This window comes from Cyrtonyx montezumae, unplaced genomic scaffold, assembly GCF_038088225.1.
Source record: "Cyrtonyx montezumae isolate F1298 unplaced genomic scaffold, pur_monq_1.0 scaffold_82, whole genome shotgun sequence".
NCBI classification, from domain to species: domain Eukaryota; kingdom Metazoa; phylum Chordata; class Aves; order Galliformes; family Odontophoridae; genus Cyrtonyx; species Cyrtonyx montezumae.
Window position 1 is genome coordinate 387,118 of NW_027072092.1, and position 20,604 is coordinate 407,721.

Here is a 20,604-nt window from a genome sequence, read left to right on the forward strand (position 1 = left end):
CTGAAGATTTGACTAACTTTCTCCGCTTCAGGGGGCAGAGATGGGGGGGCTGCACCCAGCCCCAGGCAGCAGCAAGGGGGGCCCCCCAGCACGGAGCCATAACCATGAGGAATGGGGAAGGGGGAGGGCAGGACCCCCACGTTGCCCCCAGCCCGACAAGAAGCAGCAGTGAGGCTGCTCCCCGGGGCAGGGGGTGGATCAGCCCCTCTGGGTGGTGCGGAGCTGGAGGGCTCCATCAGCCCCCCCCTCCAACCACTGTAGGAAGGGGGAACCGAGCAGCAGGAAGGGGAGCTGGGGAGCTGCCGTGGGGTGCACCAGTGGGGAGGGACAAGGTCACAGCTAAGGAGCGTCATCCCCATCCTGTCTGAGCTCCCCGGGTGCAGGCTGTGCCCCAGGGGGAGCAGCTCTGTTATAAACAAGTGCCTGCCGGGACTTTCCTGTCCCCGCGTGTGACAATTGCCCGCCGCCCCAAACCCCGGTGCCCTCACTCCCCCGAGGGCTGTGCTGGTGGCCCAGGTGCGCCGGCTCGCCACAATGCAAATGTGGGGCCAGATATAACCCCGCTGGCACTGGGGCAGTGATGGGGGCACGGGGCGGGACGCACACCCGCTGCCCCCACCGTGGCACCACGCACGTGGCTTCATCCCGGAGACAGCACGGGGCTGAGCTCACCCCCCATTGCCTTTGGGGTGCTGGGAAGGTCACAGTGGGGCAGTGCAGAGCAGTGGGTCCTGGGGAGATGCTGGAGGGCAGGGACCCACGGGATGAGGTGCTGCGGCCCCACTGACCTCCCATACACAGCTCTGCAGCTGGAGGGGACGCTTTGTGCACCGCAGAGTGAGTTTCAACACAATGGGGGAAACGAGTTCCCCTCTGCTCTATCAGCACCGCAGTGCAGTGGGCGATAGGGATCTCTGTCATAACACCAACTGGGGCTTCACTAAGGGGGCTTTGGGTCCGGGCACAGGGGGTTTTACACATCAAAGCAGTGCTTCTGCAAGGAAAAGCTGGGGCAGGGACACCCCCGGGGCTGTGGGACGTGCAAGGGGAAAAGTGACTGCAGCTGCTCACACTGCTCACCCTGCTTCAGTGTAATGTCTTTTCCTGTTTTCCCGGACACGGCAGAGAAACGGTACGCGTGGAAATGCACATTGTTTTTAATAGCTGACTGGGTCAAAGTTCCACAATATGTCATTGTTCAACAGCGACGAGCAACCACTCATTAACACCAATCAGCCCTGTCCCGAGAGCACAGCAACAGGACCGTGCCATGGGGGGGAACGCTGCGTTTTGCTGCAGGAGGATCAGTGTGCAGGGAAGCACTGCGGCCCCACAGAGCACAGCACGAGAGAACAGGAGCTGAGCAGCACGCTGCCCAAACGAGGGGGCAGGTCTGAGCCCCCCCAGGCACAAAGCAGCAGAGCAGTTCTCCTTCCTGACCCCACAGAGAAGCAGGACCTCGTGCTCCTGCAGTGCTCTGCGGGGCAGCTGATCCATCCTCCCGGGGACGTGGCCTTGGTTGGACTCCATGATCTTAGAGGTCTTTTCCAACCGTAACGATTCTGAGATTGGTGGGGAGAAAGTGAGCAGAATTTGCGCTTTGTACCGCGAATTTCAGGGAGGAGGGACCCAAGAGAACAGCACGAGGCCAAAGGCAGAACAAAGCTGAGCATTTCAACCCTTCTTACCCCATCTGGAGCCCCACACCGCGACCCCCGATCTGCAGAGGGACCACCGTGGATATCAGTGCTGGGACACCGACAGAGACCGAAGCAGCGCTGGGATGGAACCACAGAGGGGACACAAAAATCCACGGGAACACCTCCCACCCTCCATCCCAACAGAGGCACAGCGCAAGGAATGGCCACGCTCAGCAGAACCGCTGTCAGACCCACACCTCCCGCACTGTGACTTACGATGCAGCTGCACAGCACCGATCAGATGACAAGGGCTGTTAAAAACCGGCTTCAAAGTCAGTGCCAGTGCTCGCCTTGCAAAGCAGCGCCCTTCGCCCCGAGGGATATCCCCACCTCAAAGCAGGAGCTGCCTGCTCCCACGCACCGTGCTGAGGTGTCCCGGTGCTGCTGTAGGGCAGCACTATGGGCACGGAGGGCACAGTGGGGCCGTGAGCCCCAGCGCAGCTCAGTCCTCCTTCATGCCATGCACCGGGCTTTTTCATCCATGGAAATGGGGATTTCCCATCTCGAGAGCCAATGGGTATCCTGAGCACACGCACCGCTGAAAAAACCCCAGCCCCAAAATAGGGCTTCAGTGCTCCTTTTGTGAGATGTGTGGGGGGGAGGGGAGGCTTCAAAGAAAGCGGTGAGAAACACGGGAGCATCCCGGGATGGGAGTGTGCTCCAGACCTGGGGAAAACCTCTCAGAATGAACAGATAATCCCTCCCAGGTGAAGTTTTCTGTGTTTTGGTGATGAGACCATCGGGACCGTGACAGCAAGAGCAAGCTCTTCCTACGCGTCTGACCAAGAGGAGCAGCTGGCAGCAGGGAACGAAAGCCTTTCGTGCTGTTAGAGCATACACCACGGGGAAAAAATGCACGTTACAAAACTAAAAACGCCTGAAATCGCTCTTCCTTTCCATAAAGGTTCATATGAAAACCAGTCCTTGCCTCTGGTGTTCGTGCAGTGCCGCTCCGCGCGGCAGCTAGGCACGGATGCTACAAAACACTGAACGATTCTGTTAAAGAAATAAAAATAATAATAATAAAAACGAATTAAAAACGAAGGCGCCATCTCCTCCCGACACTCAGTGAAAAAAGGGAGGAGAAAAATAAGGGAAAATGCTGTTTCTCTGTGCCCTACAGCTCCTGACCCCTCCGCCCCATGGGATGTGCGTCTATTTGAGCAGCACGCGGTGCTCCCCACGCGCGATGTGCGAGGAGAACTCGTAGCGGTCGTGGCTCCTGTACCCACAGACGTTGCACTCGAAGGGGTCTCGGAAGCCGTGGCAGCCCATGTGGATGGTGAACATGACGTAATCCAGGAACAGCACGCGGCAGTGGTCGCAGCGGTACGCCCCGATGGCTTCCCCGTCCTTGTTGAGCACCTTGAAGGCGTCGCGCGGGCACATGGCTGGCGGCTTGAGGATGTCGTAGGGACGGGGGAAATCCTTCAGGGCTGGCAGGCCGTTGCGGGACATGGGGAGCACGGGGCCCTGCGGGAAGGGGGGGTTGGGCCGCTCCTCGTGGTTGCTGTCCGTGTCCGTGGAGTCGTGGCCGCTGTTGTTGGGGGACGGGGCGCGCTCCCGCAGTGGGACGTGGCTCTTCTCGTCCTGCAGACCGCTGCCGTTGGGGACGTCGGTGCGGGGCAGCACGATGGGGTACAGCGTGCTGATGACAGGGACCATCTCGGAGGTGGGCGCCGGGGGGGTCTGCACCAACGGGCGCAGTGCTTCGGCCCCCAGGAAGGAGATGGCGTTGTTGATGGCCTGGTCCATCACGCGGCCCTGCACGATGTCGCCTTCCTTCTCGTACGCGAAGGGTGAGTTGTAATTGATGTCAAAGCTGTGCCGCTTCTCACCTGCCAGAGAGGAGATGTGTTATGTTACTGGGGGTGACAGTGGTAGCGAAGCTCTGTGATGCTTCTCCAGAGGGCAGAGGTCTCTGGGAAGCAAAGGGGCATGAAACACGTGGACAGGTTCCTGTGGGCCTTTTCAAGCCCAGTCTTGGGAGCGAAACGCTAATGGAGGAGGTGGTGGAGGGATGGGGCAGATCAGCACCAGCACTGTCAGGCTGCTCTGGGACTTAAGGGAGAGAATATCCATGAGAAAACTTCCATATGTTAATTTCTGACTTTTTTTTTTCCTAGAAAAGTAAGTTATCACTGATGAAAACCCCTGTAAGAGAGCCAGCCAATAAAGAACTCAAACAGTCCGTTTCTGTAGCAAGACTTCCACCCCCGTTCTTGCCCTGTCCCCTCCCCCACACCAAAACCAGCAGAGATTGGACACAGCCCTCCTTCCTGTGCATCGTACACTGAGATCCATTTCCCCCATTACCTTCTGACAGCCACGGCCTCCCCCTCACCATCCCCGCTGTCTTTGACCTCAACAGAGCTAGCAATGCATATTCCAAATGCGTTGGAGGAGCGTTCAGAACCCAATGGAGGGTGAGCGAAAGAGAAATGTGTCCGTCTGGGCACGATGGAGCTCTTGGGTTGGCAAACAGAGGGGAGCTGCGTGGCTCCAACCCTGCCCTGATCTCCAGGGGGGGCCATGGGTCGTGGGGGCTGGTTGCCTCTGCACCAGGTGCGAGGAAGGGAGAAAACTGCACCCCAGAAGAGCTCGAGTCACTTTCTGATGAGTATCTAGAAATAAGTAACCGAATTCTGCGGTTACACAGAACTGAATCCTTCACTCAACAGCAACAAAAAGAATAAAAGGGATGAAATGTTTCACGTGCAAGCGGCTTTCAAGCAGCAGATCCACTAAATCTTTTAGTTACGGTAACTGGAGAAGTGCAGATGTTTATCAGTCACCTGTCAACACCGTGACTCAATGTATATGAAACTCTTCAAGTTTCACTGCAGAAAAACCAGGAGCTCACGTTTCCCTTATAAAACACTCAGAAAGGTTAAAGAACCACAAGAGTAACTGCTTCCAGCCCTCACCCAACTTGTGATCCATCTTCACACAGGAGGCAACGAAGTGATATAACACATCTGTGTGACTCATAGACCAGTTCCGGGCAAGAGAGAGATGTGAAAAACGTGAATTAAAAGAAACACAAAACAAACATGTGTAGCAAAAGCAAAAAATACACCGAACTCCCTACAGATTTGCAGAGAAAACCGAGGCCAGGGATTCAGGAATAGGGAAAGGGGTGCGTAGCGATGAGACGGGTCGATGTTCCATCTTTGCAGAAGGAAAATTGAATGGATTGTTCCAAGAGGAGCTGATGTGCCACAGGCTAAATTAATTGCTGAGTGCACAGGGTGCTCTGCTTTACAAAGAGGAGCTGAGCATCCGTGGCAGAATTCACACTCGGGATGTAGTGGATGATATGTCCGCCTGTGCTGCCACATACTGCTCTACAACACACATCCGTTCTCACAGCGTGATGAGGTGTGCACGCTGGGAACACCGAGGGCTCAGCCTTCCTGCCCCACACCAACTGGGGTGGCCTGCTTCTCAGCAGCCCTGTGTGCAGGGGCTGGGGTGTTCACCAAGCGTTGGAGAGGCATTGCACCTCTGCCACCATGAGAGATGGCCGAGCCAGTGGTGTCAGGGAAAGCCTGGTTTGGTAAAGGAGGAAGCAGAGGTCTGCAAGCAGATGCTCAGATGGTGGGAACTGGTGGTGTTGGCTTTGGGTCAACTTTAGGTGCGGCTCCGCGTCAAAGGAAAGTAGAAATCTACAGCAAAGTGTGAAACACAGAATGATAAACTGCCATGAAACCCTTCTTCCTTTGTAACTCAAGGAAAGGCTGAGGACAGTGAAATTGCAAAAGCTTTTGAAGACACAGTGCAGAGTATCTCCTCATTTGAGGCTTCTACGTGTGCCACTGGAGATGGAAAAGGAAAAAAAACGGAGAGGGCAAGGTTCCTCACGCTCTTATGGACCACTACAGAGCTGAGGGCTCTGGTCGTAACAGAGGGGTTTTTTCTCCCCATGAATAGATTTCATTCACAGAAAGGAGCCAAACAAAGAGGCCTTGTGAGCACACGTCTCTGTCCCTTCCTCCCAATGGGACAAACAATCTGCACTCGTTCATGACACCGTTCCCAGGAGAGCACTGAGCGGTGCCGGAGCTCCGTGCTGCTGCCCATCCCAGCCGTGATGAGTAAGGCCGGGCTCAGCACTCACACAGCAAAAGGGACCACAGGAGCCACTTCCCACACGTTCCCCAACGCCAAACCAACAGCATCGGGTCGAGGAATCATTTATCTACAGCCCCTACTGCTGAGAGCTGTCCCGATCCGAACCGAGGGCCCCTTCCACCTGAGTGTGCTCACAGAGCACATCAGATCCCTTGAAGCAGGAGTTGGATTCAGAGATCCCTACGGGGCCCTTCCGACTCGGGATGTTTTACGAGTGGTTGCAGCAGCGGCCGTGTGCGATGCAACGTGTGCAGACTGAACTGGCAGCCACTGTGAGACACGGCGGGCTGGAGCTGATCTCAGCATCAAAAAAAAAAAAGGAAGCTGAAGGTTTTCTAAAATCATTTGCATTAAGGTTCTGAATCACAGTGTGACGTGCGAGGTCCAACTCACACAGTCTACAGATTCGGTGCTGAGTTCCCAAAGGCGCTCAGGCAACGTGAGCTGGTGCTGCTTCACCTCAGTGCTAAAACAGAACCTTTAACATTCAGGCTAAGATGTCTAAATAAACATGAGCAGTCATCGTAAGTGCTGAAAGCCCAGTGCTAACCCTGACCCTAACCCTGACCCTAACCCTGACCCTAACCCTGACCCTAACCCTGACCCTAACCCTGACCCTAACCCTACCCTACCCTATACCCTAACCCTAACCCTACCCATATGTAGATATAGAGCTGCTAAGTCAGTTCTCTGCCCAGGACACAAGAAGAGCATCTTCCTTTCCCAAAATTAAATGAAATTAATGACGTGAGGCAGCCAAGGGGATCGCTGACACAACCTGCCAGACCTGCACTCCAGATCCCGTGGTGCAAGCCTGATCATATAAAATTAAACGCAAAGAAAACGTTCTGGAAACATCCTGCAGCTTGAGTGACCACAAGAAAGGGCTTGATGTTATTTTAACCACGTTGAAGCTCAGCAGATGACTAACAGAAACCTCACGCCTTCCCATCTTGAGGCCTCATCCTGCACACGAGTGCAGCAAGAATCCCACTGCCCTGAAACAGCGCTCTGCTCATAGCAGCACCGACCTTTGCTGTTCTCCTCCTGGAAAGAGCATCTCAAGTGCACGGGTACAGAGCACAGCACACGGAAGCTTGTAAGACAGAAACAGCCTGCACACACACAAAGCTACAAAGTGCAGCAGCAGCAGCTCCCAGGCGTCTGTAGAACATACTCTTCTACACCAAAAATCCACAGCGAATGGCTCAAACCACATGAGAAAACGGCCGTTGCTGTGTTTTGCCCCCTTCCTTTGGGTTGTGGGCTCGAGAAGGACACTGAGAGCACACAGAGGACCGTGCTGCGGGCAGCTGCCGACCTCTGCAGGTCTAGCACACGAGAAAGGTTCAGCTCTTACCGATGAATTTCTGGGGCATGGAGCTTTTTCGCTTCGCCACGTTGCTCGCCAGCCTGTCCAGCACCAGGGCTCTCTCGGTCCCCATCTCGGCCTTGATGTGCCTTGCCTCTACGTTGGCTGGGTTGGAGAAAGCGAAAAGAAGGGAAAAAAAAGAAAAAGAAAATGTGAGATGGGGAAAAATAAAAAATCAGAAGGAACAAAAAGAAAAAAGGAAGAAGTGAAGGGTCTGAGCACCGCAGCTTGCCCCTCTCTGCAGGAGGAAACGGTCTGGGGCTCTGTTGTTCAGGTTGTTAAGGTGGGTCGTTGCTTTTTTGGTCGCTGTTGCTCTCTGTGCCGTGGGCACTGGCTGCGGTCAGCGGGAGCAGCGCTGAGCTGTGCAAAACCAATGCCTCTGCTGCAAAGGGAAGCGTGAAACGGGCGGGCTGGACGAGCACCAGGCTGCCAGAGCCGGAGCTCTGTTGGCCTTTTTGCTTTGAGTAAGAGCTGCCAACACCCGCAGCCCGTGCCGGGGCTCCCACCCAGCTCAGCCCCACTGCACCGCTCCAGAGATCACTCACCAGGCTCCTTCTCACTGAGCTCTGCAAAGCTCTGCGGTGTCCCACTGAGCTCACACGGCCTGCCATGATTCCTTACAGTCTGTCTTTACCAGCGTCCTCACCTCTCCATCTCCTCCTTCCCTCGGGACGTTCCCTCCTTTGGCACACTTGAAAGCATTCTCTGTTTCAAAGCCCATTTGAACCCTCACGGATTTCTCATTTTAGGAGACATGCATACATGCTCTAGGATCCCTCTCTTGAGCCCGGACCTTGGGCCGTCTCTGGACCTTTGGACCACGGGATGTTCTTGGATCATGGGATGTCCCTGTGGACCACGATCCTTGGACCAGGGGATGCCTTTGGACCACGACCCTTTGGACCACGGGATGTCCTGTGGATCCTCCTATTCCCCAGAGCTCTCCTCCTGTGCCCATCGTTTCAGGGGAACAGCTGCACAGCATCGGAGCGGGGTCAGCCACGCTGCCACCTCATCCCACAACTGCCCAACTCATAACGAGCGTAACCGCTGCAGCTTCACCCCAAAACCAACGAGTATCAGTGGTGCAGTTTTGCTATGAAAGGAGCACGGGGGGCTACAGCGTTTGGGACCGTCGTGGTGACCTCTGGACTCCTGTTCAGAGCTTGTCCCTTCCTTTTGGGGCTTGCTGCCTAAGCTGGGTTAGGAAAGGCAATTCCCTGTCCCAAGGCAATCCCAAAGTTATTCTCATGGGGGAGGAATCGTGGCTCCTAGTGGAGCACGGAGATAACTGAAATATATGAAAGCAAGAGAGAGAAGTAGTGCCAGAGAGCAGCGATATAAACACTGCTGTCACCCCGTCCTGCTAAGTGCAGCTCTGTTAAGTGCCGGCCTTAAATTGCAGTTTGCTCAGTGCAGGACACGAAGGTGCAGTATCACCCTCCCGCAGCTCCGCGTGCAGCACTTCCCTGCAGACCTTCCAGCCCCTGCTCACGCGTTTATTGTGACTGCTGTCAGTATCAGATGGGTTTCGGGCAGCACAAAGCGTGACTCACCAAACCTCAGCCAGAACGGGCCGGTGGTGTTTGTGCTAAAGGCAGCTCCTGTGATGAGTCAGGACGGTGCTCTGCTGAGCGCGGGCTCAGCCCCGAGCGATCCCACCTGCAGGAATGCTCCGTGGGCAGAGCGGAGCTGCCTGGTTCAGGTCCGGCCTGGGAGCTGTGCTCCACTCCTGGGAATGACATGATGGGGTTTTTCATGTTGGCCGACCCCTCCCGTGTTACCTCCACATCACTCGGAGCTTCCCCAGCCCACACAGCTCCTACAGCGACTGAGCCGTGATTAAAAGTCATGAATAACCACTCTTGTCCTTAAAGAAAACCCACGACTGCCATGAACGAGGCCGTGCTAGCACCTGCCGTTCCTTCATTTGTTTTTCTTGAGCAGCTTTTCCCTCCCAGTTCCCCCTTTTCTCAGCCCTTATCTTTATGAGCTGTCGTATTACTAAAGCTTGAATTTCCTGTCCCCAAAACCTCCCTGTTCCTCCTGGCGGAGCTCGGAGCAGTTCCTGCCATCCCTCCCAGCAGCACGGACACACAGCAGTGCTGCACTCAGCGTCAGTGCCCCCCATCTCCTCCTACCATGACCCAACCCACCGGGAGATCCCACTCTGCACTCCGACCCCAGTTCAAAGAGCTCCTTATCTCAGTCCAACAAGTATCTAAAACTGAATGTCGGGTTTGAGTGGCAGAAAGGACCGAGCGCTTTGCTCACAGTTACACCACGAGATGAACAGTCATAAGGAAACCCCAAACCCCGGAGGCACTCAGCCTGTTTCAGAACAGCACCCTACGAGCTGAATGGTCCAACAGCACAGCCAGAAAACGGCAGCATCTCCACGGATGCTGCAAGAACCTCTGCAAACAGATCTCCCCACCAGCTCTGGTGGTGTGCAGAGCACGGACAGCAGCACCTCTCCCATACCGTGCTGTTTCCATAGCGTGGTTTCTCTCGCCCCATAAATGCGAGTGTCATTTTTAGAACGTGTGGGCATTGTATTCAAAACCCTCAAGCACAAAGCCGAGCTCGAATTAGAGGCATTGCTTCCTGCCACTTCTCAGTGTGGTCACTAAATAATGGAGAGTGGAGCCGAGGCGGGTTATTGTGCAATGAGAACAACGCGACCAGAGATGGTTATCGGGGCCCGAGCACTGCTGCTGCATGAAGCTGTTCTTTAGAGATGTTTCCATGCTGCTGGGCCAGGAACGTGCACATCTTGAATTCAAAAGCAAGCAGGATGGGAACGGCATCCCTCGCTCCTACGGGGCGGTGGCACGCGGGGTTGGCCCCGTATGGAAGGGGGGCAAAGACTGCAGGAAAAGGGAGCAAACTTCAGAGTGATGGGGGAAATGGGCTAAGAGTCAGAGGTCTGAAAATGATGTTAAAAGTGAACACAAAGTTCTCCTCTTTAGGGTTGTGGGGGGAATAAATCAAAACCAGAAGGGACAACCAATCCACCGAGGACCCCCATGCCCCCCTGCACCAGGAGCAGAAGAACACCTCAGCGAGATGGGAGTCCCTGTTTGTCACCAGGCTGCTCCACGAGAAGCTCTGCCCTGTGCCTTCAGAGCAGTGGGGACGGGCGGGGAGGACTGACACCTTGCTATTCTGAAATGAATGTGAGCCATGAGAATGAGTTAAGAGCAGAGATCTACGGTGGTATCATGTTTTCCATTTTCCCGCGGTGGACACCCCGCGGCGATTGCCGTCGTGGCAGTGTGTACTGTAACACAAAACCACAGGCACAACGTGCACGAGTTCTCATGAAAACCAAAACTTGCTGACGCTCACTCAGCCATTGCTCTCTACCGATGCTGTAAAGCAACCAGCGTCTGCTGCAAAGAAGGGGCACAACTCCACCGCGCACCGACCCTCCCTGCACAGGGTGAGGGCACTCACTGCGTGGAGGTACCACCACTGGGGGTTGTTGGGCACTGCTCGGGATGACCCCACACCAGAATGGTGTGAACGAACACTGAATGGCTGAATGAACACTGCTGTCTCTCCAAATGTGTCACCTACAGAATTGATGCCTGGAATCATAGAATCGCTCAGGTTGGAGAAGAACTTAGAGATCATCGAGTCCAACCGCAGCTGAACCATACCCCGCTCTCACCGTGAGCATCTTGCAGATATTGGAAGAGAGCAGTGAGGTCTCCCCTCTCCTCCTCTTCCCCAGACCGAGTCAGCCCCAGCTCCTTCAATCTTAGGGCACGCTCTCCGAGCCCTTCACTGCCTTGCTGCCCTTCTTTGGACCTGCTCCAGCACCTCCACATCCCTTCTGTACTGAGGGGCCCAAAACTGAGCACAGCACTCGAGGTGAGGCCTCAGCAGTGCCGAGCTCAGGGGCAGGATGCCTTCCCAGTGCTGCTCACCACGCCATTCCTGATCCAGGCCAGGATGCCATCGGCCTTCTTGGCTTGGGTTAACACCAGACTGATGTGCAAAAGGAGAAAAAAGAGCCTCTGCTGCTCGAGGCACTCACCTGGCTCGCACACGCCGGTGCTCTGCAGGTACGTGCGGCACCGCTCCTTGTGCTCCTCCAGAGAGCTCCTCTGCTTGTAGCTCCGGCCACAGAACTCACACTTGTAGGGTTTCTCCACTGTAAAATGGAGGGAAGAGTTAAACACCCGCAGGGACACCCACCCACCCCGGCATCCAGGCTGCTGGCTGCGTAATATTCGGCCCGTGGGGAATGCTTTGTGTCTCTGTTGGGTTTATGACCACTCTAACTGCCACTAAAGTAGGGTGATATGGGGTTGTTGGGGTTATGTTAGGGCTCCTGCAAGGCCTTCCTCATCTCTAAGCTCCCTAAGGGCTGAGCTGAGCTGGCAGCTCCCCTCATCATCACCTGTCCCGGCTGCCCGGCATTGCTCCCTCTGCACTGAATTCTTGAAGGATTTAATGAAAGTGTTAAAAATTACACCAAAATGAAACCATCTGTGGGTTCAGTTCATTTCCAGAGGACCTTATCGGAGGGCACATGGTGTTCCTAGCTCACTTTCTTTACGCCATTTAATTAGCCAGCCCTCAAACTCCGACCTCAGCAGGCACCGGTCGTGTCAGGAGCTGTGGGGGTACGGTCACAACAACTGCACTGGCCCTTGGCCAGATCCATCTCATTCACACGCATCAGATACATCTCATTTTTGGCATTGGTTCTCTGTGAGGTTTGTTTTCATTTCAGTGAAGCACTGTGCGGTGATAATATCTATCATTTAGAACATCTGTTTTCTTTCTGGGCCCCCTTACAACACAGGAAATCAAAGAGCAGCACGGTCTGGCTTTTAAAGAGTTGGAGGAGTTCATCTATTTCTACCTGGCTTGTTCTTCAGGTCAGCTCTGTGCCTCCATTTCTCCCACCTGCTCAATGGACACAGTGCCCTACATCAGCCTCAAGGGATCGCACCGCGTTTGTGCAGCAGGTTAAGACGTTCAGATGAAAGGCACTACCCAGCAGCAAGGTGCTACCAGCAGCAATGCTGCCTTTGCTTCTGCTCCTACAGGAGTTCAAGCACATCCAGGGGCAGAGTCAAGTCCCAGGATGACCCCATTGGGTCCCATTGGGTCCCATTGGGTTCCACCAGATCCCACCAAGCCCCCTTAGGTCTCAATGGGTCCCATTGGGTCTCATTGGGTTCCACTGAGTCCCACCAAGACCCATTGGGTCCCATTGGGTCTCTCCAAGTCCTGTTGAGCCTCACTCGTTTCTATCGGGTCCCATTGGGTCCCATTGGGTCTCTCCAAGTCCTGTTGAGCCTCACTGGTTTCTATCGGGTCCCATTGGGTCCCATTGGGTCTCTCCAAGTCCTGTTGAGCCTCACTGGTTTCTATCGGGTCCCATTGGGTCCCACTGGGTCCCATTGGCACAGCAGAGAGCAGTCACTGCCCTTTTCCAGCTCCTCAGAATTAATTTGGTTGCGTGAAGTTCGCTGCCTATTTTCTGCACATCGTGTCCCGGTGACACACATCTGAAACACACGAAGTGCCTCTGAAGTCACTTACCAGAATGTGTCCTTAAGTGACCTGTCAGCGCATCCCTCCTCTGGCAGGCATAACTGCAAAGATGACATTTAAAAGGTTTTTCCCCTGTATGAAGCTTAATGTGGCGGAGGAGGTTACCCTTCTGAGTAAAGGAAGCTCCGCACTGATTACACTGGAATGGCCGCTCACCTTAAAATGACATACAAAAAAGGACATTTAATGGTTATGTGGGTATCGCGCCGTCCTCATGCCCTTTCCTTTTTGGAAGGGGAAAGAATGAGATCAATTTCTGTCTACCGAAACACACAGCCCTTCCGTTGGCCTCAGTGGGAGTTGGGTGCAGCTCTGGTGTCAGAGCTTCTCGTAACACATGTATGGAAACCACTGCACGGGTTTTCCATGGAAAGGAGTGCTCTGGAGGAGGCTGATTCCAACGAGCTAGCAGTTTTTAGAAAGAAAAAAGCGTCTCATCTCGCAGCTCGAAACCAAAGATACGCGTTGGTTTGTTGTGCAGGAATGGCACAAAGAGAAGCACGGCACACAGCCTGGAAACGGCAGCACAGAAACCATCTCACCCGCGTGTTGGGGCTGAAATACTGAAATGACAGAGTGCCTTTCATCCAAAGTTCTTAAAATGCCTCACCAATACGCTGCTACATGGAGTCCCAATAGGGCAAAGTGGGTAAAGTGGGGCACAGAAACGGCTTGACAGAGACCCCTGTGGGTCAGAACCAGGAAAGCCCACTTGTGGCATCCTCTCTGCATCCCCCAACCGTTATCCTTGCAGTGTTTAGACCTTGTAGAAGAAGGTGGGATATTTACCAGTGTGGCTACGCTTATGAACCATCAAGACATTGAGGCTAATGCAGGCTAAGCCGCAGACATCGCAGGTCATCTTCCCGCTCGCTGGCCTGGCGTTGTCGTAGGAGTTCAGGTGTCTGTCCAGTTTGATGCCTTCGTACTCGTTGTACTCCCTGGGGTAGGGGTAAGGTATTTCGGGTTCTTCTGGGTTCTCCATGCGCTCTGAGTTTAAAGCACTCTCCTCTCTGTCACTGTATTCGCTTTTCACTTTAACATCATCTGCAGGTAAAACAGAGCACAAAACCGGGGGGGGGAAGGGGGGAAACACCGTCATCTTAGATAAAATACCCACCAAGAATTACATAAACTTCTATCAGTGATCTCCCTAAGAGTTTTGCTTAACCTCACAACGATAAGAAGCACTCTCAGACGCAAAGCCCCGTGTGCCACGTGCCCTCTGGCGCGATAACCCGCGCGGGCTGAGCCGCCGTTCCCTTTGATGGATTGTTTCCCTCTGCAGATGATAACAGCATCCCGTGTGTGTGCTCAGGGGGTGCACAGCCCACAGGTAACCCCAGAAATTAACGTCACGGGGCGTTCCCGGGGGCTGGGGTCTCTCTGAGAAAGGCAATGGGAAGGATACGTCCCGGGGACAAAAAAATACATCTGCTCTGTTAAGACTTCCAGCGTTCCTGGGGTAAACACTCTCATCAATTCATTCCAATCAATTAATCCTAAGCAACGAATCCCAATCTTCAGTCGCCATTGCAATGTTGATCTGGAGATCTCTAAGACTTTGAGTGTCAGATCAACGCCAATTTGTGGCAAGAGTAGAGTGGAGCACACGGGTAAGAGCTTGCCAGCGGTGCCCCGTGTAAACCTGTGAGCCAATGGGTGGCACCATACAAAACACCAACGATCCCCACATGTCCACTCCCTATCAACCCCAGCATCACAGCACTCGTGTTACAATCCTTCCCAATTGATGGGGCTGCTTTTTTCCCCCCTTAACCATCCAGGTTATGGCTGAGCCTCGAGGTCTGGCTCAAGCTGAGTGAGGGGAAGCACTGGGGGGTGAAATATTTTGCCTCCTTCTTGAAAGCACAGCTCCCGTGGCTCCTCCGAGGGTTGGGCAGCCAGCATGGTGCTGAATCACCAGCCCCTTCTCCAAGAACTTGGGCTGCTGAGTGTGTATTAGCAGCAGTTCTGAGTAATAAACCACATCAAATGCTGAGAACCAACAACAGTGGCAGCGAAAATGAGGCGGTGACACAGAAGCAGCATTGAAAAGTAAGAACCTGGCATGGAATACTTCCATGAGATCGATGCTTTCAGCTGAGGTTGGGTGACAGCTGCTCCCCCAGCCTTGGTGCTGGCACTAAGCTCGGGTGCTTCGACTCTGGGATGAAGTTGGGAGGAACAGAAGGCAGAGAGCTGTGTCATCCCATGCAAAAATCCGAGGACAACTCCGGGAGATCCCTCGGAGTGGCATCCACTGCCCTTCTCCATGCCAGGGAAGCCCAGCCCTGGGGCTGCCCCACTCCCAATGGCTCCCACAGCTTGAGGGGTCCCACGGAGGCCCATCCACATACCACTTCTCACTGCCCCTCCTTCAGGACCAGCCCTGCTCCCCAAAACGCCTCTGAGCTGTGGGAGTGGTTCTGCTCTCGGCACTTTCGCAGTGGGTTCCTGCACCCATCTTCATCCACTGAGCAAGGACTGCCACCAGCTGCTGGAAGAGCCTCTCAACAGAACCTCTTCCGAAAACAGAAAGCCAGATTTCCCCCTCGAGAGGCAGCACTTCCAGACCCACCACAGCAACAGCACAGAGGACACCACAGCTGCACCTCGGTGCCACTTTCTGAAACAATTTCCACTCCCACTTTCCACTCAACGTCTCACCTTCCGCCTGCACTGAAAGCAATGGCTTCCAGGGGGGGGGGGGCTGAGCTGCAGGCTCCACGTGAGAGGAGCACTGCTGTTCCCTACTGCTTCTCACCGCACCTCACAGCTTTTCCCCCTCCCAGAGCCATGGCAGCATCCCTGCACCGAGCACTGCTGAGTATCCAAAGAGCATCCCACGCTTCCACCTCTGCATTTCCCACACTGCACACTGACTGCTTGCCATGCACTACTGCCCTATGGAGCAGGGGGATGCCCTCAGTCCGTGCACTACTGCCCTATGGAGCAGGGGGATGCCCTCAGTCCGTGCATTACTGCCCTATGGAGCAGAGGGATGCCCTCAGTCCGTGCACTACTGCCCTATGGAGCAGGGGGATGCCCTCAATCCGTGCACTACTGCCCTATGGAGCAGGGGGATGCCCTCAGTCCGTGCATTACTGCCCTATGGAGCAGAGGGATGCCCTCAGTCCGTGCACTACTGCCCTATGGAGCAGAGGGATGCCCTCAGTCCGTGCATTACTGCCCTATGGAGCAGGGGGATGCCCTCAATCCGTGCACTACTGCCCTATGGAGCAGGGGGATGCCCTCAGTCCGTGCATTACTGCCCTATGGAGCAGGGGGATGCCCTCAGTCCGTGCACTACTGCCTTACAGAGCACGCAGGGACGTGCTGAGCTCTGAGCATGGCTCACCCCATCTGCAGCACGATCCCAACGCCGCACGCTTTGGTCACACGTGGGCGTCTGAAGAACCTCAGTGGAAACTGTCACCCTCCGGTGGCTGAGAGCACAGAGCACTGAGGAAGAGGCTTCGATCGAAATCAGGTGCACGTTACAAGCACTGGGATTTTTCCACCCTCACACAACTATTGGAGGTGGGACGGACCCTCACCTGGGAGAGGAAAGCTCAAACACAACGTGAAGAGGAGCACGTTTGGGCCCAGACTGAACCACGGGGCCGAGGGGGGGGCTGACACAACCACAGCCCTTCTCCAGCCCCAGCGATGCCTCCATGCACCGCCAGAGGCACAGGGAGCACTGAGAGGTGGGGAGAAGGCTGCGACGTGCCACCCCACACCCCATCACGATGGGGTCAGGAGTTTCTAGGCTTAAGCAAGAGGAAAGCAACAGAGAGCAGAAAGCAAGCCGAGGGAAAACACAGCTATCCCAGCAATAACAGAGCTCTGCAGAGAGAGGAGCCGCTGTTATCTCTGAGGAAAGCTGCAGCTGGAACGATGCTCAGCTCAGGAGGGCAGTGCGTGGGGTTTCGCTTCCTGGGGAGGTGGCTGCGAGATGAAAGAGGCACTCCAGAGTCGTATCTGCGTTTCACCTGAGACGCTGTAAAAACAATGGGTTCTGGAAAAAACCCAATGTGAAGCGGCCGCGGCGGAGTGAACCACTGCATGAGCAGCACTGCGTGCACCCCATGAGTGGACAGCAGCAGTGAGGACAAAGCTGAGCTGCATCCGAGCTGTGCTCCGAGGGGGAGGCTCAGAAGGACCCCCCCAGCACACACACACACACACACACACACACACACACACACACACACAGTGTCCAATTCAACACAGCATCACATACGCAATAAGAGATGTGCGGTGTTCACGCCGCTGCGGAGCAGAGTTTGGCACAGTGGGGAGCACCGGGAGCCACCAAAGGGAGCAGCACTGGGGGTGACACTGTGACACCCTCCACACGTGGGGGTGGGGGGGGAGGGTGGAATAAAGGAACTCCATCACTGTGATGTGGCACTTTAATGGCACCGCTGATTTGCTGCGCCGGTTGGAGACGATGAGCCCCTCGTGGTACAGATGTTCTACCAGATTATAGGGAAAAGAAATAAAAGAGGGAAAAGGGAAAAGCACTTCTCGTCTGCTGTATCCCGAGTACCCAATTAAACCAAGGGTGGGAGCAGATAAATAGTTTGCCAGGTTCTGGCAGCTGTGGATGGGGTTTTGAGCAGGGACGCTGTGTGAGTGCGTTTGAGGGCTGTGTGGCTCAGGAGGGGAAGCATTAACTCATGGTTCATCCCCAGAACAGTGCACAGAGACACAGCCACGCAGGGGCTGCCCCTCCCGGACCCACAGTCCCTTTGGGAGCACCATGAGGCTGAGAGTCCCTGAACTCACATCGCATCACACCTCGCCCCATTGCTCACAGAGGTGATGTGGGTCGAACCCATCAGCGCTCCTTGAAGCGCCCTGCTCAGAGCTGAGGGGATCTTTCTTAGGATGTATTCTGCCTCTGGTTTCCTAACTGCTATTTCCCACCGATCACCAACTTTCTGCCCCACGGGGCTCACTGCAGCAGGAGTGAACGTGCTGCTCTGCCCCACTCCCACAGGCGGCCGATGTCTTCTGCTCCCAGCAGCATTCCCACCCAGCAGAGCACAGAGGGGATGTCCCCACTCCATACCCCCCCGCAGAGCCCCGCAGAGCTGCAGAGCAGCACTGATCCCGGAGATAACCCCACGCACAGCACTCAGAGATGGCACGCGCTGATAAAACGCAGCGCTTCCTCCCCGGGCTGATAAGTGTGTGCACTCAGTGGGAGCTCAGCACAGTCCTCCCCGTGTCCCTCCTCAGCCCCACAGCCACCAGAGCTCTGCAGCACCCAGCAGCAGCCACAGGGTTTGGTTTGGTTGCATTTCACAAGCGTGGAAGTGAGCGGATCTCTGCACACCCCAAAAGTTTCAGCCTCGGGTTGGGGAATCAAGGCACCGAGCAACCATTGGGTTTGGTCCCCCCCAGTCCCACGAAGCAACGCCTGCTTTTCTTTTTCCACCTGATTTTTAAACTAAAAATTAGGCTCTTTCAGCTCCAGCAGCGTTGGGGGGCACGGAGCAATGAGGGACACAGAGCACTCCCCCACGTCTGCCCCAGCGCCCTCTGAGCACACACAGGAAGCGAGCGCTGCTGGTACGGCTGCAGTGAGCACACACGTGTGCACCGCAGCACAGCTTCCATCCCCTGGAGGCAAAAAGAAGGGCTTTTATTTATTAATATTGTTGATGTGCACGCTCTCCATCACGCTTTGAATTACCCCATCGCTACCACCTCCCGCCTGCAGCTGCCAGGAGCCCTTTGCAGGGCTGTGCTGTAGGAGGTGTTCACCGCACGGCATCCCACAGCTGCCACGCAGAACGAACACAGCCCACGTGCAGAGGGGTGTGAAGGAACCCTGCCCCTGCTCCAGCACTCGGAGGGGAAAGCAGAGCTGATGTGAGCTGGGGGGGCTGGAAAGGAGGAGAGAAGTGCTCTGAAGGGCCAGGCAGGTGCTGACCGGGGAGGTGGTGGGGTCCCTGCACGCAGAGGTGTTCATACAACTCACAAGTCTGAGGCGTTGTGCTGTGGGGCATGGTTTGGTGGGGAGGGAGCAGTGGAAGGTGGGAGGATGGATGGGATGATCTTGGAGGACTTTTCCAGCCTCGGTGACCCTCAGATTTTGTGTCTATGAAATGGCAATGGGGCAGGAAAATGGTTGGCGATGCTTTAGGTGATGTGGGATCTGAAGGCAACACCAGATGCCTGGCGTGCAGGAAAGGCTCAAGCTTTCCGCATTCAACGGTTAAAAACATGAAATGTCCCTTTTTAGGGCGAGTGGAGCAGAACCCACAGGCCCAGGCTCTGCAGTACACGCAGCTTCAATAGCAGAGACGTTGAAAACCCAAATGTTTTGTTGTGGCCCAACATAAAGCCATTGAATTACAGAACCATAGAACAGTTTGGGTTGGAAGGAACCTCAAGATCACCTGATTTCAAGCCCTGGCCACAGGCAGAGCTGCCAACCTGGATCAGACTGCCCAGGAGCCCATGGGATGCCCAGGGATGGGGCACCCACCAATGCCACAGGAACATCCCAAACTGAGACCCCTGCAGTGATTATTAATTTATGTGATACATAACACTCTATATCAGAACTACCACCCACAGCCACAGTGTGCTGTGCTGGCACTGCCCCCCAGCCCTCGCTGCCTCCTGTGTCTGCTCCCCAGGACACGCACAACACGTACACTCCAGGCAGAAATGTCAGTAGTGCTGCAGGTTCGGGTCATGAGCTTCTGGATCGAGGGAGAAACTCAAGGTCCCCCTCCCTGTGTGCACGCAGGATGAAGACACAGCCATTTCTCCACCCAAAAGTCAGTAGGACAGCCCCAAGTCCAGGAGCAGTTCGTTTCCTATTACACCCAGCACATCCTCCCACAGCAAACAGAGCTGCTGCCCAGCACGCAGCTCCTCATCGCTCCCACAGGAGCACAGAGAGACAAACGACAGCCACTGCATCCCCTTCCCACTGTACCTCCTGCTTCTCCATTGGACTGACTGTGCTCCTGCAGCTCCTCGGAGTTATCTGTGCCCTCCACCTCGTGCTCCGTGCTCGGGTTACACTCCTCCAGAACCTCCTGTCCCTCTGGAGGAAGCAAAGTAAATTGTGAAAATCAATGACTGTTCGTGCTCTGGTGTTTCCAAGCTGCCACCCCGACCCCCCCAGCATTGCTCCCATTGCTCTTAACACTGCAGTTCCAGGGGGAGGGTTTGTTGCAGACACAGTGGGCACCAAATCTTTAGTAAGAATCATTGCAATAGTGCTGTGAACTTCCAGCAGTCAGACAGTGATAGCAATGGTGCTCCTGAATCAGAGGTATTACACTGAATCTGAGTTTTATCTTTTGATCAATAAGGGAAGCACCGGCTCAACTCACACACAGCTTTGGTTTCCCATTTTCAGGAGTATGGTCACCCAAAAGCACCGAGTTATTCCTACACCTACAGCTTCCTCCTGAAAACATTCTCTCTCCATTATACACCATTTCATCCTATATATAAATCTCCAATACAATTTCAATTCACTCGAATGCATTCTGTTTTTGCCTTGAGCATCTGTCACTCGGAGCCCCTGGGGTCCAAACTGCCCTCATCCTTACTTTCCTCTCCACATAAAAGGAAGTTTCTGGGGCAGTACCTGCAGCCTTGGGCTGTTCCTGGGGATTGCTGAGGTCCATCCTGGTCTGTGAATCTGAAAGAGACACAGAAAACCACTCTGAGTCGCTCCGGATTGGTAAAAGCACTCACGGTGCAGCTGCTGATCTGACCCGTCCCTGTCCTCCTCACTGGAAGCAAAACTGAAAAAGCAAACCTCTCCGATGATTACCC

At 54.8% G+C, this 20,604-nt stretch overlaps 1 protein-coding gene across 4 annotated transcripts in view; it reads right to left on the minus strand.

Annotated features, from left to right (window-relative positions):
- Positions 1–20,604, minus strand: part of IKZF3 (IKAROS family zinc finger 3) — a 30,285-nt gene that overhangs the window by 6,992 nt on the left and 2,689 nt on the right. For 2 of the 4 annotated variants that reach the window (XM_065753809.1, XM_065753806.1), the window contains exons 2-8: positions 20,414–20,467; positions 19,751–19,861; positions 13,573–13,830; positions 12,772–12,939; positions 11,252–11,368; positions 7,195–7,311; positions 2,832–3,538 (exon numbers count right to left, since the gene is read on the minus strand). In XM_065753809.1, coding sequence (XP_065609881.1) covers positions 2,856–3,538; positions 7,195–7,311; positions 11,252–11,368; positions 12,772–12,939; positions 13,573–13,830; positions 19,751–19,861; positions 20,414–20,467 — 1,508 coding nt within the window. In that variant the 3' untranslated portion in view covers positions 2,832–2,855. The remainder of the gene's footprint in view (positions 1–2,831; positions 3,539–7,194; positions 7,312–11,251; positions 11,369–12,771; positions 12,940–13,572; positions 13,831–19,750; positions 19,862–20,413; positions 20,468–20,604) is intronic. The other 2 variants (XM_065753808.1, XM_065753807.1) reach the window with 2 other exon arrangements.